Source organism: Haplochromis burtoni, unplaced genomic scaffold (genome assembly GCF_018398535.1).
Source record: "Haplochromis burtoni strain Fernald_Lab_line unplaced genomic scaffold, NCSU_Asbu1 Contig_24, whole genome shotgun sequence".
Taxonomy (NCBI): domain Eukaryota; kingdom Metazoa; phylum Chordata; class Actinopteri; order Cichliformes; family Cichlidae; genus Haplochromis; species Haplochromis burtoni.
Window position 1 is genome coordinate 998,015 of NW_024582385.1, and position 18,897 is coordinate 1,016,911.

Below are 18,897 nucleotides of genomic sequence, written 5' to 3' on the forward strand. Positions count from 1 at the left end.
CACCTGGGTCAAAATCAAGACACAAGAAGTGGAATCCTTCACTGCGCACATTAACGCTGTGGATAAAAACATCAAGTTCACCAGGGAAGACACAAAGGACGACTGTTTGCCTTTCCTGGACTGCGCCGTGCACATTGAAGAGAACGGCAACCTCAACATCGAAGTTTACCGGAAGCCCACACACACGGACCAGTACCTCCTCTTTGACTCCCATCACCCTCTGGAACACAAACTTGGAGTAATTAGGACCCTACACCACCGGGCAGAACATGTTCCCTCTAAGCCTGAAGGAAAAAAGAAGGAACACACACATGTAAAGGAAGCACTCAAAACGTGCGGCTATCCTAAATGGGCGTTCTTAAAGTCAGCAAAGAGGCACAGAAAAGAAGACCAGACACCAGCGAGGGAGGATAAGAAGGACAGACGCAACAACATTGTCATCCCCTATGTAGCCGGTGTATCAGAGAAACTCAGGAGAGTTTTCTCCAAGCATGACATCCCGGTGTATTTCAGACCCAGCAACACACTCAGACAGAAACTGGTTCACCCGAAAGACAAAACGCCAAAACACAAACTTAACAACGTGGTGTATGCTGTACAGTGCAGCGAGGAATGCCCAGACCTCTACATCGGAGAGACCAAACAGCCACTTCACAAGCGCATGGCACAACACAGAAGAGCCACCTCCACAGGACAAGACTCAGCAGTCCATCTGCATCTTAAGGATAAAGGTCACTCTTTCGAGGATGCCAATGTTCACATTTTGGACAGAGAGGACAGATGGTTTGAAAGAGGAGTGAAAGAAGCATCTATGTCCACTGTGAGCGACCATCTTTGAACAGAGGCGGGGTTTACGACACCAACTCTCTGCCATCTATAATCCAGTTTTGAGATCCCTTCCCAGACGCCTTAACGCCCACTCACATCCTGGGCCATCTGACCTCAGGAATTCGCATGATAAGGTGAGGCCAGGTTTCACAATGAACCCACCCGAAACTCTGGCTGATTGGGACCCACGCCCAGTTTCACACCTTGGCTCAGGCGATTAGAGGATCATCAGGGGGTCCTTTTGTCCCTCTGTGGGGGGAAACTCCCACTAGGTTTATATCTGGGACTCTCCACCATTTGACCTTAGAACTGAAGAAGCTTCTCGGATGAGAGGTGAAACGTCTTCAAGTAACTTAAAGAAGTCCAGACGCTCTTCTTTGCAAGCTCCTTTGACTACGATGACCTGGATGACTGAGAACCTTCACAGAGATATTATAAACAGTTTGCGAGAGCCTGAGTGGCAGAATGAGGAAAGAGCACTGAGATTTAAACCATGCAGAATGGATGCTGATTGGCTTGGAGAAGGTGGGCAAGGCAATTATTGCACTAGAGCAATGAGTGTGGGAAAGTTGAAGTAATGTGAAGAATATAATAACAGAAAAAAATCCAGGAACACCCAGCTTACACATAAGCTTCATTAAAAGCAGGACACAATACAGGTGTGTAAATAAGAGGGAAACAGTTATACAGTTAAACAGCAGTAACAATAAAGATGTAGTGAGGGCAGACGATTTTAACCCTGGTGAAGGAAAAGGTTTGGAGATTGTGGTGCTGACAAAAAAAGACAGGACGCTGAGCTGGAGGTGGCAGACCTGAACATGTTCTGCTCTTCATTGAGAGTGACAGAGATGGGCAAGGTTAGAAACTAGTACTTCAGAGGGACAGCTCAGGTTGAGCAGTTTGGAGAAAGAGTTAGAGAGGCGAGGCTGAGGTGGTTTGGACATGTGCAGAGAAGAGAAAGTCAATATATTGGAAAAAAGATGCTGAGTATGGAGACACGAGACAGGAGGAAAACAGGAAGACTACAGAGAAGATTCATGGATGTAGTGAAGGAGGACATGCTTGGTGTGAAAGAAGATGATGCTGGGCATCAGGAAAAGCCATTATTGCAGTCTGTGAACTGTAACTAAAAGAATCACACTGATCTGATTTGCGTTACTATCTGTATAAAATAAATGGTTTTAAAATGTAAATGTTCTACAAGATTCTTCAGTATTCTTTCTGAAAAGAGAACAAACTGTGAGTAGCATCGTTGTTTCTTATTAGCAGAGAAATATTGTCCTCATTTTCTGACCTAATTTTCAGCCCAGCCCCGATCACAGCAACATGAAAGCTCCTCTTTATCTCTGGATGAGAGACAAAAAGACAGCAGGGTAGGAGAAGTCGCAGACAACTGTACCGTGGAGCAACGGGGGACGGGGCTTTAAATCCAGACATCAGTAATAATTGTAACAACGTCATTGTTAGAAGCTGATTCCATGGGACAGCCACCTGCAGAGAATGAGACCAACCTCAAGATCTGAAACGATGTTTATCCTCAGAATAGATGAGAAGGAGTGACAGGAATAAGAGGTTTATATTTAAGGATTTATGGGATTTGTCAGAGTGAAGCATAGTTATTTTGCAAGTGGCACAGTTATGAAAATAGGTTCATGCCAGTGAAGCTCCCCCGTCTCATACAGTATGATAAACTACTGAAATTATGCTTTTTTCCTCCTGATTTTCTTTCTCTTCGACATTTCTAATTCATTCGTTTTCACCTTTTTTATTTCTGTTCTGTTAAATGGAGCCACGTTCCATTCAAAATCACAGAAATATTTTTAGAAAAGTAAGAGTAGTAGTGTTGTAGAAAAAAAATACATGTTCCTGGCTGGTTGATACAGTCCTGTGAAAAACAAAGTGTATACCCACTGATTCAGTAACACGTAAAACCACCTTTACCAGCAACTTGGAGTAATCCCTTTCTGTATGACTTTATCTATTCATATTTATTTTTCTCTATGTTATTTTCAGGCATTCGTTTATTTACAGCTCTCTTAAGATCCTGCCACAGCATTTTAATTGGATTGAGGTCTGCACTGGGCCAGTGCGACACCTTCTTTCTTTTCTTTTTTTATAGATTCGGTCCTCTGCTTGGGATAATTGTCCCAAACATGAGCCAGTTTGGCTTTAGCTGTCAGACAGATGGCCTTACATTTGACTCTAAAATATTTTGGTATGAAGAGGAATTCATGGTGACTGCAAGATGCCCAGGTCCTGTGTGTCCTGTGAGGGCTGTGTGCAGGCAGGAGTGGTAGAAAGGAGGACCCAATGTGCAGACACTTGGAGGCAAAAACATGAACTGAAAACAACTTTAATGCTGAACTCAAATATAACCAAACTGAGAATACAAATAAACTTACACAGGCAGACAGAACACACAGCATAGGATGAGGGTAGATCGCAACACGGACAGAGGAAAACACAGGGCTTCAATACACAGAGGGAGCAGTCAGGGAATGAGAGACAGGAGGGAAACACAAATGGGACAAATCAGGCCTAACAAGACAAGGGAGGCAAAACCAGATACTTTAACATAGGACACAGACTTTCAAAGTAAAACAGGAAACAGAACACAGAGACCAGGTCCAGGCAGTAAACACACTCTATACTGGAACAACTCTGTATTCAAACATGCTGCCAGACTGTAGTCTCTCCATCAGTCTCCATTTCTGATTGCTGTCAGCTTGCCCTGCTCCACTCTGTTATGCTGCACTTCTTCAGCATCAGCATCTCTCTCAAACTTCTGCCTTCACATTCTATCTCTGCACACACTTGCCTTTCCCAGTTCTCAGTCATCAGCCAAGTCATCACGTGTGGTTTCCTCTTGTCTGCTGGCAATCCACAGCCCTTTCAGTAGAAATCAATAATAAATCAGTTAGGTCTTTCTCCTCTGTGACGGTGTTTTCATGCACCTGGGTTCACCTGTTTGTGTGTGTAGGTGTAATCCAGGCCTGATGTGTCTGTCTATTCCATTTCTTCCAAATGTATTAAGAAAGTGAAAAAAAAAATCTTTAATGAACCCTCACTTATATTCCGTATCATAGCTCAATTATGTGGGAAATGACTTAGTCTAATTTGTGAAGACAGTAGTACCTTTGATTTATCACATATTTGTGTAATATGCTTTGCAGCTATTTAATTTGCAGTGAACAGCATTAGGCCTGTTTGGGTTTTATTGAAGTCCAAGCTGTTTTATTATAGACTGATTTCATTCAGTGACACTGTGAGAAAGAAGAAGAGCTGCAGTGATATTTGTCAGTTTTGGGGGTCTTTGAAAAAAAAAGAACTGTTAGCTGAGAGCAGTGAGTGAGTGCCCACCAGATGATAGATTAGCAAAAGAAGACTGAGTGTTTTTTGATATTCAGAGGGGAAGTAGTCCATTTTTCACCAGCCTGGTAAGAAACACCACTTTCACTAATATTTCTTTTCACCACGTCACCAGGTGATGGCACAGACAGAAAGACAAACTGCAAAAGTTATACTAATACTGTTAGTTAAGGACATACAATGAAAGAACAAAGTACAAAAGTAACCCGGGGAAAAGAAATAAAATACTTTTCAAAAACAATCAAAATTTAAAAATCACTTTAGTGACAGGAAGCAAATGCAAGAGGAAAGAAAAGTGTCAAAGTCTGTGACCCCGTGATTTCAGTTGGTTTTGATCTCTTTTGTTATATTTTGAAGATAATGTGGAGTTTGGGATTATTATTAAATGTCAGGCCTTCTGTGCTAGTTGTTATGTATTTCTCGTCCGCTCGTTTTATGTTGTCAAGCCTGTGTTGTCATGTCTACATCTCTCCATGTTTCCTGTTTTATTTTGAAAGTCTTGTGCTTCTTTGTTCAAGTTTTACTCCCATCATTTGTTTCATTTGTTTCAGCTGTTTCCCAACGTGTTTCCACTTCCCCTGTGTGTATTGAGTCTGTGTGTTTCATTCAGTCTTAGGCTACGTTCACACTGCAGGTCTTAATGCTCAACTCCGATTTTTTGATCAAATCCGATTTTTTTGTCTGCTCGTTCACACTACAAATAAAATGCGACAGCAAACGCGCTCTAGTGTGAACGCTCAAAGCGGCCGCATGCGTCACACACGACGCGCTCTGTTTAGACCCAGAGCAACAGTATTGTTTGACCGATGGCCGTTAATATAAAGACTTCGGACTTTACGTTTCCCAATTTTTGCTTTAAGTTATTTTGTTATTTACATAATAATGTAGATAACCTAATAATGATCCTTATTGCTGTTTAAGAGAGGAGCGCTGCTTCAAAGGATAGCTGCAGATTTCTGTCAGAATCTGCAGATTATACAGTACAAAGAAAATGTTCACATTATCTTCCCAACAGTTTCACTAACATCTACACTGGATGGCCAGGAAGCGTTCGCGATGTCTTCTCGGGTGCTGATAATTGGCGTCTGTCTTGTGTCAGTGACGTAAAAGACGGATTTAATGCGACATGACCATCAAACAGCAGTCGCTTTCTAAAACATCGGATATGTATCGGATTCAGGACCACATACGAAAGTGACCCAGATCGGATTTGAAAATATCGGATTTGTGCCGTTCACACTGTCACACCATGATCGGATAGATGGGTCGCAAAGGGTCAAAAAAGTTGGATTTGATGCGCTTTCGCCTGCAGTGTGAACGTAGCCTTTGTCAGGTTGCCTGTGTTCTTCCCTTCATATCATGTCAAGTTTCAGGTAATTCATGATTCTGTTCAGGTCATGTTCATGTTTATTCTCATAGTTTCCCGCATGCACCTGTTATGAATCATGTTCATGTTTTTGTCACAGTTATCATAGTTGAGTTTTTCCAGTTTAGGTTCTAGTTTAGTTGTCGCCCCGCTCGCCTTTGCTTTGTTTATGTACTCTTGTTATCAGCCACAACAAACGGCTCACTTTTTGTTCTAGTCACGTTTCACGCCCTGTTTTTGGTCTGCATTTGAGTCTAGTATTCTCTCCACAAAGAATCAGCTCCTGCTGATTGTGACAAAAAGCAAAGCTGTTGTTTGGTTTTACCAAAATCTGCTGTATTTATTTGCTTATTTATGTATTGTTACATAAGTAGCATATTAAAAATCTCTGATGGACAAATGACAACAAACTGGACTGAAATTTCACAGACACACACAGCTCCCAGTATTGCACATGTGCGCTTCCATGAAAAATGCCATATTTCTGATGTCTATGAGAGTAAGTAGTTTCTCATTGTCTAATAAACAGAGTACAATAAAATCAAAATAAAATTGTAGTTGCGTACTTGAGTAACACAAGGTTAAAGTATTACCTAAGTGATTATCATCTGTGTAAAGCATGCTTGACTTCAGCATGTGTGCAGACATAAAGACACATTTGATAATGCGATAAATCCTGATATTCTCCCTGAATTACATCCAAAACACTTTTTAACTGAGTAAAAAAGTTCACTGGAAGTTTAACCTCACTCAGCGATTACATAATCTCCATGAAGTCATTATCATAATCATTTTAGACACGAGCAAAACAAAGGCAGCCTGTGTGGTTTATTGTCTTCTTGCTATAGGTGTCCTGATGCTTTCTGAGGCCAGCGTTGGACAGCAACGGCTCACTGCATCTATTGGATTAGGTGAGGGATTTGACTCTAGGAATAGGCCACAGGCTGGAGACAGCACAGGGGCTGCGTGAGCCTTTGCATCACGGGGGTGTGGTAGGGTGCTTGTGTGGGTTTGAGATGGAGGATGGCGCGTGAAAGTGTGCTTACGTGACCCGGAGGCTAAGCCTGTCTCCACTTGGTTTCGTTGTCTTCGACCCAGACCATCAGCCATGAACCTGTTCTGCTTCACACTGGTAAGATTCATCTTTTGAACTGCTCTAAACTTGAGGTTAGCCTGTGAGGAGACACTTAAAGGAACTGGTGAACAGAGGAAAGTCATGGTACTCTTATGGGAGACACTGCTGATGTTATTATTGTTGACAGGTCTCTCTGCGGGATGAGACAATACAGCAAACAACTTTCCTCCAAGATTCGTTCCGATTTCTTTAATGCAGTCTTTTTCTTCTTTACTATCCTTCTATTTCCTGCATTTTGTGCATTTTGTTGGATAAATGATTCCATTATTACAACAGCGTTAGAGAATTGATTATCATATCAACAGATGAGCTTATAGTTGGTCTTGATGTTTCATATAAAATAAATATTAATATTAAGGAGCTGGGATATTATCATGTGTCAAATTTTATTTGTTGTTGGAAGTGAAACCTTCATGAGTGGGAACATTATATGGTGTAGCTGATCTCACACACCGAGGGGGCAGTAACTCTATCTGTGGATGACTTTTTTCAAATGTTGTATTATCTTATTATAATGAATGATTAGTGCGTATATGTCTGCATGTACCCTATTGTTGCCTTAACAGGTGGGTCAGTCTGAACTAAACAGACATCAGCACACAGGGAGCAGCTGTTTGATTTTCCAACATAATATTTTCATTTCATCATCTCTCTGGGAATGTAATGTCGTGTTCCCCATTTATTTATTTTTATTTTTTAAGTGAGCCCGTACGTAACTTAACGGCCACCAACATTTGTATCCACGACTGAATTTTGTTTGAATTAATACGAGTGGTTTTTGCATAGCCTGTAGCAAAAAGAGGAAGCCCCGTGCCAACCTGCATACACAAAAAAGGTTCAAATCCCGCCTGGGGCCTGTATTCTCTCTCTCTGGGTTTCCGGTTTCCTCCTACAATCCAAAGACAATGACTGAGACAGGTTAACTGGTGATTCTAAACTGACTGTGAGTGGGAATGGTTGTCTGTCTCTATTTGTTAGCCTTGTGACTGATTATCAACTTGTCCTGATTATTATTAAAGTTCTTAGGTGGGTCAAATACTACAGTACTTAACAACGGCTGCCGTATACATGCGTGCTGGCTTTCTGTTTAGGAGGGCTCCACAGAAAGCATGTATGAACCAGCAAACAACCAAAAGCTCAAGGAAGTCCTGCCCAAGTACCACTGCAGTCCTGTTCTTCTGAGGCGCAATGCTGACTGGGGCGGCTCAGATCCTTCAATTACTTCTGTAAGTCTGCTGCCTCTGAGCTTTTATAGACGTAATCAAATACTCAAACGTTCACTGTTACATTTAACTTATAAACACACAATGCAAAACACATGGAATAAGTGTGTTCACAATTTTTGTGCACATTTGCTTACTAAAAGTTGTGTTCTTTGTTTTACCAAGAACCGACCCCTGGGAAAGATGAAGTTTAAAAGAGAGAGCAAAAGGTGAGTTTTACATATATTTTTATTATCATCTTGAGTTTATCTCAATTTTCAATTTCATTCAGGCAATAATTACTTACTTGTGATTTTAGATCATGCGTGCCAAAATCAGCCTTGGACAATGAAATGTTAGGTTGGTGAAAAAGGATCACGTCTCAGATGTTCACATTTCTATTTCTAATTGTAGCTGTACCTTTCTATACGGCTACAATGTGACAGCTTCTTCCCTCTCCACCCCGTGTGTTGCAGAAACAGACATTCATCATACCTGCTGGTTGTCATGTGGTGACAAGAAGGACTTGTTTCATCAAATGAAAGTCCAAGAAAAAGGTACAAAAAAAGAAGAGATATATATATATATATATGCGTGTGTGTGTGTGTGTGTGTGTGTGTACATCGCCTAAAACAAAGCACTTAGCAGAAACCAGAAGTCCAGTGAGGTTTACCAAACAGCTGATGCATTACAGGAGAATTTACCACTGGCAGCAATAGCTGGGGTAAAATAGCAAAGTAAGGAGAATCAGCTCCTATTCGATATGTATGATGAAAAGCAATTTATTAAACTGCATTACTCACTTGATTGTTGGACTTCATACAAATTAAGGTGAATAAATTATTATGCAATATGTGGATTGATCCTGCAGAGATGTGTGACAGCAGCAAACTGACAACAGAAGACAAAGTGAAGGATGTGAGGTCTGACAGGACACAGACTACTCAGGTACAACCACATCACTTTACAGCACATTTATGATGAGTATAAGACATAAGCCATGAAAACACAACTCTGTAGTCTCTCTATAATGATTACATTTTGAAATGGAGCCAGAGCACACAGGGCAGTATGTTGTATAATAGGGACTCTCACACTCGTCTTCTGATAAGGAGGCAATCACTTTAGCACCACAAATGATAGTTATTTGCAAAGCTGTGCAGATGGCAGAGTTAAAGGTCTCGTAATCCTGTACCCACATGGATGCGAGTGCCAGACAGGCTTACAAATACCTGGCATTCCTCGATGTTTGTGCACTTGCCATGTGTGCATGTGAGCAAAACGATTGTGCATGTTTATCCTTGCTCACCATCCACGCTCTGCTTATGTAACCAAGGAAAAAGGGGGATTCGATAAAAACAGTGTCAAGTACCAATAAAGATATAAGAATATAATACATCTGTCAGATAATAATTAAATTATAACAAAAGATACGCTTCGTAGGTTCGGATGGAGGTAAGAACTCAACATCTCAAAAAAATCTCTGAGAGGTCAAATGTATGTCAACCAAATCAGATACAGAGTCCACTGTAATCTGCTCTTTAATCTTTAATCTCCTTTATAAGGACCTTTTATATCTTCCCCGAGGTCTTTAGAACACCTGAATTTGATACCGTTTACCGCATTTCATGCCAGCTGCTGATAAAGTAGTGGAGCATGGAACATTGCTAACATCACAGAAAAAACAAATACACAATGAGGCAGCATATGCATCAAAAGAGACCTGTGTGCACCACGGCTACACTTTTTGAATGATGTAACTGGAACGTAGGCAGGAAATGCTCGGCTCTTTTACTTTAGCAGTTGTTCCAGTGGTTACCAACCTATGGAGTTTTTGTCCCTTCAGTGCTTTAAGTGACTGTAACTACAAACTTGACAAAGTAGTCTTTAGATTTAATTAATCCAGAAGATTGTGTCACCTTATAATAAAGATCCCCACCTATGAGCACGTACCTGGTGACAGAAGGAAGGAAACACTCCCTTTGAACAGGAAGAAACCTCCGGCAGAACCAGGCTCAGGCAGATGACCCCCAACCAGTCATCTTTATAAACCAGTTGTAAATTTACAATATCATCCAAATAATACCTTACATTTTGTGTAATTAGTACCAGTAAAAAATATACACATATTTATAAAGGTTATTAAAGAGTGTCACCCATAGGTTTAATGGGACAAAGTCTAATGAATGAGCCTCAGTTAGATCTCACGTTCACATAAGCAGTAGCGAGTCAAAATATCACAGTTTGCAAAAATTGAAAACCTGGAAACGGGACATGCAGTTGGTGCAGTCACACCTGCACACTAGTCTGACCAACTCTGACTGTTTTCCCTTGTTTTGGGCAGATGTGAGGAAGCAGCAGTTTGGCTGCGGTATAAAATGAGCATACCAAGATCACTGGAATGATCTCAAGCCCTGTAGTTGTTTGTGGGAATGAGATGTAGCTTCAAACTGAATGTCAGGTGTACCAGCAATTCAATGCAAAAAAGGTGCTTTAACACAGATGTCGCTTTCATTTGGAGGAACAGTACTGGTTTATGGTACAGTAGGTTTCTAGACATATTCCACGATGCAGCTGGTAGTGTTTCTACAAACTAGAAACACTACCAGCCACGCTGTCATGTCTTATGATCATAATGCTGGGGAACAGCTGAGAAAATCCTGAGGCTGTCAGCAAAGCCAGGCAGGTGGGACCCATTGATCCAGTGTAGAGATATCATATATATTACCTATATGTGCTATAAATATAGTTGACTAAACTGTATATAGTGGATTCAAATCAAAGCTGTACTGAAACAAATTACAATGTGGGCCACAGATTTTAATCTTCTTAGTATGATTTGAAAATTAACATGAATAGATTCGGCAGCAGTCGTTTAGCATGAAGTAAATCGTTGTTAAACATAGAAAGTATTACTGGCAGTAAGGTGGAAGACCTCATAAAACTAAAAACCCTATTACTCTAGTATTTAGTGTTGTTCTATCTGTTCTGGAGACGTGGTTGGTGTTGAATATTTGTACACTGCACTGAATGTATGCATTTGTTTTTATTTGCTTTAATCTAGGAGAGTAAGACATCAGCTGATGCATCGGAATCAATAAAAACTACAGCAAGACTAAGGAAATTACAAAATTTTGTGCAAGCAAGAAGTGGAAAGGGAAAGAGCACATCTAAGAGTAACGGTGAGCTACTCATGAGGATGGTTTCCAGTTTTTCAATGAATCTGTTTATAATACATGTAATATCTGGTGATCTCATGTAGCAGATGCAGAAATTGTAAGCAACAACAACTCAGTCCTAACCTGCATCGGCCGGAGGAGGAAGACTGAGAGGAGGCTCTCAAAAACTGCTCCGCTGCCACAGCAGCTGTTACAGCAACACGCCAGGAATCTCCATAAAGATCCAGAGGAGGATGAAGCTTGGAGCACAAGGGTTGGAAGTTACCTGTGGAGCCCTTTTGACTATCCACAGGCTTTCTTCTCTCAGACTTGCTACCAACCTCGACATGGACTTTGTGAGCTGCCACAGACCACAGAATGGGATCGTTTTGAGACCCTCGTACACTGGACAGAGCTGGATAGAAAACAGTCGGGTCTGTCTCCTCCCCAAATGATCCGCTCTATCACAGATTTGCATCTCTACCAAAACACTGTAAGTTATAACCTTGTCACTATTACCATCCATCAGTGAAACTTTATCAATAGCTTCTAAGCAAATGAGAGAAAACAAAGCTGTAAATCAGGAACCAACAACATTTGATTGGGAGTATCTGTGATATGGGCCAGGATATTACAGCTCGTAGTCAAATGCCATGTCCTAAATTATATACTATCATATCCAGACCATAATTTACACAATGAACATCAACTTGCATTTAATAAGACTTGAAACTTGACCAAAAGCTCCTTAGGAAAGTCTAGAGTAATTTATCCAATTCAATGCAACACTTTAGAAGGTCGGCTTATTTACTTCCTGGCAACTCGTTAGCTGAGAACATTGGTGCATCATTAACTTTATTAATAATGGTTAACTTAAAGCATAATGTTTTTTTTTAATTGAACCCATAAAAATAACAACAAGTTGTGTTTTAAAGTCCTTATACCAGATTATTTGGGAGCATATGGTATAGCCTATTATAGCAGTTTCCCTGTTCCATTACTTTATGCTAAACTAACTAGTAGCTTACAGTGGTACAAGTATTTACCAGACTGGCAGAATTTTTTTTATCAAATGTAATTTTCCCTAAATGATTATGAATTTAAATCTCTTTTTCTTTTTTATATTTTTGGAAACCCCCCAAATCCCCATAATTGTGATGTCCTTACCTGGATGATTGAGCATGCATCAAGATACACTGATGGAGTTATGTCCTCCTGTCAGCCAATGCAGCTTTCTGTTTGAATGAGCAAACCAATCCAAGATACCTACTTCCTCCTCCCAGCTCTCCTAAGTATCATTATTCTGTGCTTTGCAGGGCTCGCCGTCAGTGTTGCCAACTTAGCGACTTTGTCGCTATATTTAGCGAGTTTTCAGACCCCTTAGCGACTTTTTTTCTAAAGAAAGTCGCTAAAAAAAGACATGAAAGCTCGTATCGCTTTTACTCTCAACAAGCAGCAGGTGCTGTAACGCAGTCAGTTCTTCTTTTACTCTTTTACTCTTATGCTGTTTTGTGGATCACAAGGTTTAAAACTACTTATAAACACACACACAAAGTAACTCCACCAGAGTGCCTATTTCGGGTCACTTTTGCCGGTCCAAGCCCGGGTAAAGGAGCAGGGTTGGAATTGTGACATTAAAAAAAACAATAATTGCTAAAAGAAATTTAATTTGTAGTTCTAAATAAACTCTAAATGCATTTAGGACGTTTTTTACTCACTTTATGTCTCTTCCACGATGTTATTTCTCTCTCCAACAACATAGGTTACAATTAGATTAGCATGACCAATTATGCAAATTAGGGATGACGTCATTTAGCGACTTCTAGCGACTTTTAGGACAGCCAATAGCGATTTTCCTTACTGAGGAGTTGGCAACACTGCTCGCCGTTCTAAATGTGCTTCAGCGCTCTTTTGGGAACATTTAAGCTAACTGAACTGTAACTGAAATTAGCACTTAGCGCTTGTGTTTCATCACTGTTTTAATGAAATCAGGAGGTTTTTAAGTACTGGTTTTAATTTCCAGCCTCAGTTATCATTAATGTTTTGTTAGCTCTTCAAAACATCATAATCATAATTTTTTAAAATAAATCAATAATGGACTGTTTCTATGAAGGGATTCCACACAGTGTTGAAAGTGGCTGGTTCAGAATGTAATGTTTACACATTTAGGCTACGTCCACACGTACCCGGGTATTTTTGAAAACGCAGATTTTTCTATGCGTTTGCACCTTTCGTCCACACGTAAACGGCGTTTTTGGTCACTGAAAACGGAGATTTTTAAAAACTCCGGCCAGGGTGGATATTTTTGAAAACTCAGTTTTTGCATTTACGTGTGGACTGAGAAAAACGGAGAAAACGCAGCGTCAAAGGTGTGCGCATTTTTTGACGTCACACTGTGCGCCACGTTATTGTTTCGGTGAAATGAATTTCTACAATACTGTTACTGTTAATTCTACTCTCTGCAGTGTTTAAATGCTTACATATACACACAGTTACTGTCCCTCCACACATACGACTCGGTTCTGCTTCTATGCCCCAGCTTTGTTTACTTTTTCCCACCGAGGCTTCTAGACTTCTGATTGGCCAACATTTCGCACGGTTAGGAATCTAGCGCCACCTGCTGCTTTGGCATGTTCATAGCAGCGTTTTCCTTCATTTCTGCCTTTATGTGTGGACGGGATTATTTTTTAAAACGAAAACAGAAAATCTCTGTTTTCAAAAATACCCGTGTACGTGTGGACATAGCCTAAGTTTGTAATCAGGAAAAAGCTGCACTGCATTGTGGGTAGGGTAGAGTTGCCATTTGACTCCCACTGAAGCCTAAACCTGCAAATCTTGCTGCTATTTTGATTTCCACAATTCATTTTTGTTGTTGTTAATGTGCATGTTGTGATTGATGTGATAGTAGCATTACATACAATTTTATCAGTAGTGTACACTGAAAAGCTTAATTTCACAATATCAAAAGAATATTATCACTCTGCAGTTTATACAGTCTGTTGTCATTTAAGTAAACCTAATCTATTCTAATACTGCAACATATTAGCCTGTGCTCGTTTTAGACATAGACTGTGTAGACTTAATTTGTCCGTATAATTTGGCAACTTAGTGGAGTTTTTGAACAGCTTCAGCTTGCATCCAGACTTACAAACACTCTCAGATATCTTTCAGTTCCCTCTGTGCCAACACCAAAAATCTATAATGACACATTCATTGAAGACTCGAGATCGTGATGCAATCAAGTAACTAGTAATGAATTATTTTTAAAGTCTACCACACAGCACCTCAGGCTGTGACAGTAACCACAAATCTTGTTCAGTGGCTTCAGCCTACATTTAAATTATCAAGTGGTTCTTTAGAATTGAGTTAGAGTGACTCTCGAGACTACAGCAATATAATTTTGCCAATGTGGCCAAATTACTGACTGAAATCAGACTCAACATCATACATCAGAGCACATAGTTCAGAGAGCAGTCCTGATGAAGCAGTAGGACGGTCAGGAGAGGCAGATATTTACTTTTCAGAAACATCTGCCTTATTATACTTGTTTCCTGTATGTGGTATTAAGAGGTGCTTATCCAACCACTCAGTGCATGACAGCGAGGGCTCAGTTTACGTCCTTGTTGGGAAATTAGCCAACACACACTGTAACAGATTTCTGAGAGCAGCATCGAATTACTGCTAAGCTGATGCTAATGTGCAACCTGTATAAGAAAGGATGCTTTGCTTCATGCTTCACCAGCTTCAGTGACACTTTAGGAAATATATGCAGCTGATCAAAAATAAGCACATGTAATTAATAACTTGTAAAATGTATATTTAAGAAACTCCAACCACAACAAAAATAGCTTTTCTGCAAGCTGTGTAGCTTCCAGGGTTTAGCCTAATTCAGAACACAGGTTTTATATTGTTGGTGTTCATGTTGCCCACCAGAAAACACACATTTTAATCTGTCTTTTATTCAAACAGTTGACCAGATTTGAGAGATTTGAAGCCTTAAGACAGCACTCGCCTTTAATGAAACCACAGGATAATGAAAGTTGTCTGGTAAGAGAGCCCAGCCTCCTCGTCCTGCCAGCTCGTTCATCTACGGATTCAAACTTTCTTAAATGTTTATTTTCAGGAGCTGTGTTGGATCCTTCTGTTTACAGTGTGCTTTGTTATTCAAGCGAACGCGGGAGCAGAACGGTGAGCTGACCACATCGAGAGTGCGGAGGACAGAGCTGGAACATCTATCTCAGAGTGACAGGAAACACATCGAGGCCTCACCAGAGGGAACACAAACTATCATCTCTGTAAGTCATGCATCTGCAAATGTTGTGTTAATGCAGAAATTTGTTCATGGCTTCATGTAATGAAATAACAAACAATAGTAGGAGAGGGACCAAAATGATCTAGTTATCCAGGCTCAGCTGTGAAACACATCTTCACACTCCAATATGAAAATAATTTTCCTGTTTAAATGCATTAAATGACATCCTATCATCAGCTAGCATTACTAACATTTTCAGCTCAGTATGATTGGACAATGCTGGGCCAGGTTAGCCTTCTGAGGGAACTTAAATTTTGTTAGCGCCCCAGAATTTTTCTTTGCATTGATCATAGACACACGATGAATGCATAGTGATCAGTACTTATTGGTAGTTTCTTTAGGATTACCTTCACAGCACTTATTTAACTGACCAAAACTCAGAACAGTGTGAAAGTCCAAGAAAATCAGTGAAGATCTAAAAAAGCGAATTGTAGATTTGCACATGTTGGGAGCCAGATACTTATAAGACGTATGTTTGGAGGTGTAAAGATGAGGCTTTGTCCCCACTGTCAAGCATTATGCTGTGTTTGGCTGCCAGTAGTACAGGTATAATGCACAAAGTAAATGAAATAATAAAGGACAAGGAGTACCTCAAAAGTTTTCAACTTCACCACAAATTGCAGCTACATGGTTGAAACTTGACACAACTGGGTTTTCTAACAGACAGTGATCCCAAACTCACATCAGAACTGGTTAAAGGCTAAAGTTGAGCTTCTGCAATGACTTTCCCCAAGCCCCGACCACAACCTCAAATATCCAGCCAAATTATTTCAGACGCTTGTTGATGGCTACCAAAAGCATCTGGTGGAACTTGCTAAAGGTCACTAACTGACTATTAGTGGGGTTGTATGGATATGTATTTTTGACCATGTGTATTAAGATAAAATCCCCCAAAATGTACACTTGTGTACCCAATTCTTCTTGTTTTTTTAATCATTTTGACATGTATGCAGTACAACCATTGCACCCTGTAAAAAGTGCAGTTTAAAGAAATCACTTAAAGATGATGTGCAGTATACAGTTTAGCCAAACTCATTTAGATTTCAGACTAAGAGAAGCAGGATGTTAAAAGCTGAGCACAGGAAGTTGGGGATTAAACTCACCGCACAGCTCCTGGACTTCTGCTATAAAAAGCAAAGCAGTGTTTGCAGGATTAGGTATTTTGCTTGCCAGAGGAGCTGGCGTGTCTGGGATACTGAGCTGTTCAGTCACATGAGGAATCAAACACAGCAGCCTAGGGCCCTGACTCAGCTTTCTGCTTGGTTAGCTTTGTCTTTTATTTATCCTAAAATTCCTGTGGCACAAAATCGACAGAGAACATGACAGAGAACCAAAAGCATATACTGCATAGGAGATAACAACACGAATGAATGTTTTTACTGTGCAGAACAGAGACATGCAGAAAGGTGAAGCAGAGAAGACGGATGCTGACCATGGGAGACCAATTACTAAAGCGCACCATAGGTCCAGTATCTCTCTGGAAAGCCTCTACAGCCTCAACAGCAGACAAAGCTCCTCAAGTAAGCACCTCTGGGCACAGACCCAAGCACATCCTTCACACCACAACCCAATGAATTATGCAATCCTTGTGTTCTGAGTATCCTATTACCCCTCTTCTGATGCACTAATTTGTCCAGCTACACTGACCGCTGACATATCAAAAACAGAATCCCCATCTCACACTTGTGCTGCTGTGTTACTGAAATGTGGATGAGCATTTTAATTCTGCTGCCCTTTGCTGAAGCCTCTTGTGTTCTGTTTCCAAGGTGGAGTCACCAGTGGGTCAGACTATTCCAGTAACAGAAACAGTCTGAAGCTAGAGGACGATCTGCTATGCACAAGACAGTTTTGTGGCAGAGCCAGAGTCCATACAGAGTATGTGCCAAGTCCATACGACACCGAGTCCCTCAAACTCAAGGTAAACAAGTACGGCAAGCAAATGGAAAATCATTATATTACTATATTATCTTTGATATTTGTGGATTTAAGTTATGACTGATATTTAGATGCTAATTTTAGGGCAATCTCTGCTGGATTTTGAGCCATGCTGGCTACAGTTTTATCACCTTGGTCCTTTCTGAAATATCTCAACAATGATTGGCCCAAAACGTGTACTTTGCTCCCATATCTTTGAGATTAAAGTTTGAATCTTTATCAATGTTCTATACGTACTATTATCTATTAAGAAATGTAATAAAATGGAATGATTTTACTCAGGTTGGAGATGTCATTGACATCATAACCAAGCCTCCCATGGGAATATGGACAGGCATGCTGAATGGCAGAATAGGAAATTTCAAGTTCATCTACGTGGAAGTACTGAGGAAGGAGAACTTGGAAACACAAATCCACAGAGTGAGACACAAATCAACTGTCCAGGAAGTGCTGAAGCGTCTCAGTCTTGAGGTATTTTGCTCTTATTTGAACTGATTTCAGTGGTAACCCAACCATCCTTCCAACAGGAAGCTGTTCCTTCAGCTTTCTTCTGAACGGTACCATTTTTTCTTTTTCAGGAATATTACACATGTTTGCAGCTGGGTGGTTACCAAACTGTAGACGACTTGATGAGGCTGAGGGAGAATCATCTGATGGAGCTGAATGTGACTGATCCAGAGCACAGGCAGCGTCTGCTCGCTGCTGTCAACTCCCTGCAGCAACTGCGCTGTGAGTAATGAACCCCAGACAAGGTCATTGAAGGACAGATGTGCTATAATAGAACCACAAAGAAATATGCTGGGATGTTTGGATCCAGAAAGGAAAAAGAACAAGACACATTAATCCTTTCCTAGACGAGACTGGAAAGGTACCAAAGTTAAAGAGATTAAAGACAACAGGTCTTTGAGTAGTAGCTCTAAGAATAAAGGAGACAGATAACCTGTTCGATCCTAATTCACAGAAATAAAAGTGACTGAATGATTACCGACTGCTCGTCAATTGCGCTCTGCAGCAGTACGTGCGACCAAGCAGTCTTCTCTACTTTGCAGCTGATTGTCAGTTGGAGAATGAAGCTGATCAAAAGGCCGAGAGCTCCACTGAGAACATGAAGGCAGATGTGAGTAACTGCCCCAGAGACTCTGGCTGCCCCATGCCATCTGACAGCATCACAGAGGAAGCAGACCTTCATTTTCTCTCTGACCATGCTTTACCAGCCAACGTGACGGCTTAATAAGAGAAAACTATTCCTTGACATGCTTGTTTTATTTCTTCTGTTGCTGTTGACTTGTTTTTCCCACAGCTGTGAAACATGGAAACATACAATAAAAGGCACACTCTGACCCAATACCTCCGCTATGTGTTGGCTTGATTTCTAAAGTAAGATATTTTATAATTTAATTTTAATTTAATTTTTTTCACCATAGTTACCATTTTTATGGAAATGACTCTGAATCAGAGAGAAGCACTCCATGAAATGTGCAAATGGCAAAAACGAACAAACTGAGCGGCTATTGGTCTGTGCATCAAGGTAAACAACTATGTGAAATTTAGCCTGGTAAGTGTATATACGCATGTAAAACGTGCCTTCCTCC

General features: G+C 40.5%; 1 protein-coding gene across 2 annotated transcripts; it reads left to right on the forward strand.

The window, feature by feature from the left end:
- The first annotated feature begins 6,395 nt into the window (after positions 1-6,395).
- Positions 6,396-18,762, forward strand: samsn1b (SAM domain, SH3 domain and nuclear localisation signals 1b). 2 transcript variants are annotated; one of them, XM_005935972.3, is made up of 15 exons: positions 6,396-6,695; positions 7,790-7,924; positions 8,087-8,130; positions 8,220-8,260; positions 8,377-8,457; positions 8,772-8,848; positions 10,965-11,082; positions 11,166-11,551; positions 15,028-15,105; positions 15,228-15,353; positions 16,758-16,890; positions 17,137-17,288; positions 17,588-17,776; positions 17,884-18,034; positions 18,355-18,762. In XM_005935972.3, the coding sequence occupies exons 1-15, from the start codon at positions 6,672-6,674 to the stop codon at positions 18,534-18,536; spliced, it is 1,917 nt and encodes a 638-aa protein (XP_005936034.1). In that variant the 5' UTR covers positions 6,396-6,671; the 3' UTR covers positions 18,537-18,762. The 2 variants fall into 2 exon arrangements, with proteins under 2 accessions (XP_005936034.1, XP_005936033.1); XM_005935971.3 differs by having other exon boundaries at positions 6,397-6,695; positions 11,163-11,551.
- The last annotated feature ends 135 nt before the right edge of the window (positions 18,763-18,897 follow it).

What these genes read in the sequence shown, in the direction of transcription:
- samsn1b (XM_005935971.3), top strand. Translation starts at nt 6,672, where the DNA reads ATGAACCTGTTCTGCTTCACACTG. An exon ending in CAGATCCTTCAATTACTTCT is followed by an intron (nt 7,925 to 8,086) that starts GTAAGTCTGCTG and finishes TGTTTTACCAAG; the next exon opens with AACCGACCCCTGGGAAAGAT. An exon ending in CAGCAGACAAAGCTCCTCAA is followed by an intron (nt 16,891 to 17,136) that starts GTAAGCACCTCT and finishes TCTGTTTCCAAG; the next exon opens with GTGGAGTCACCAGTGGGTCA.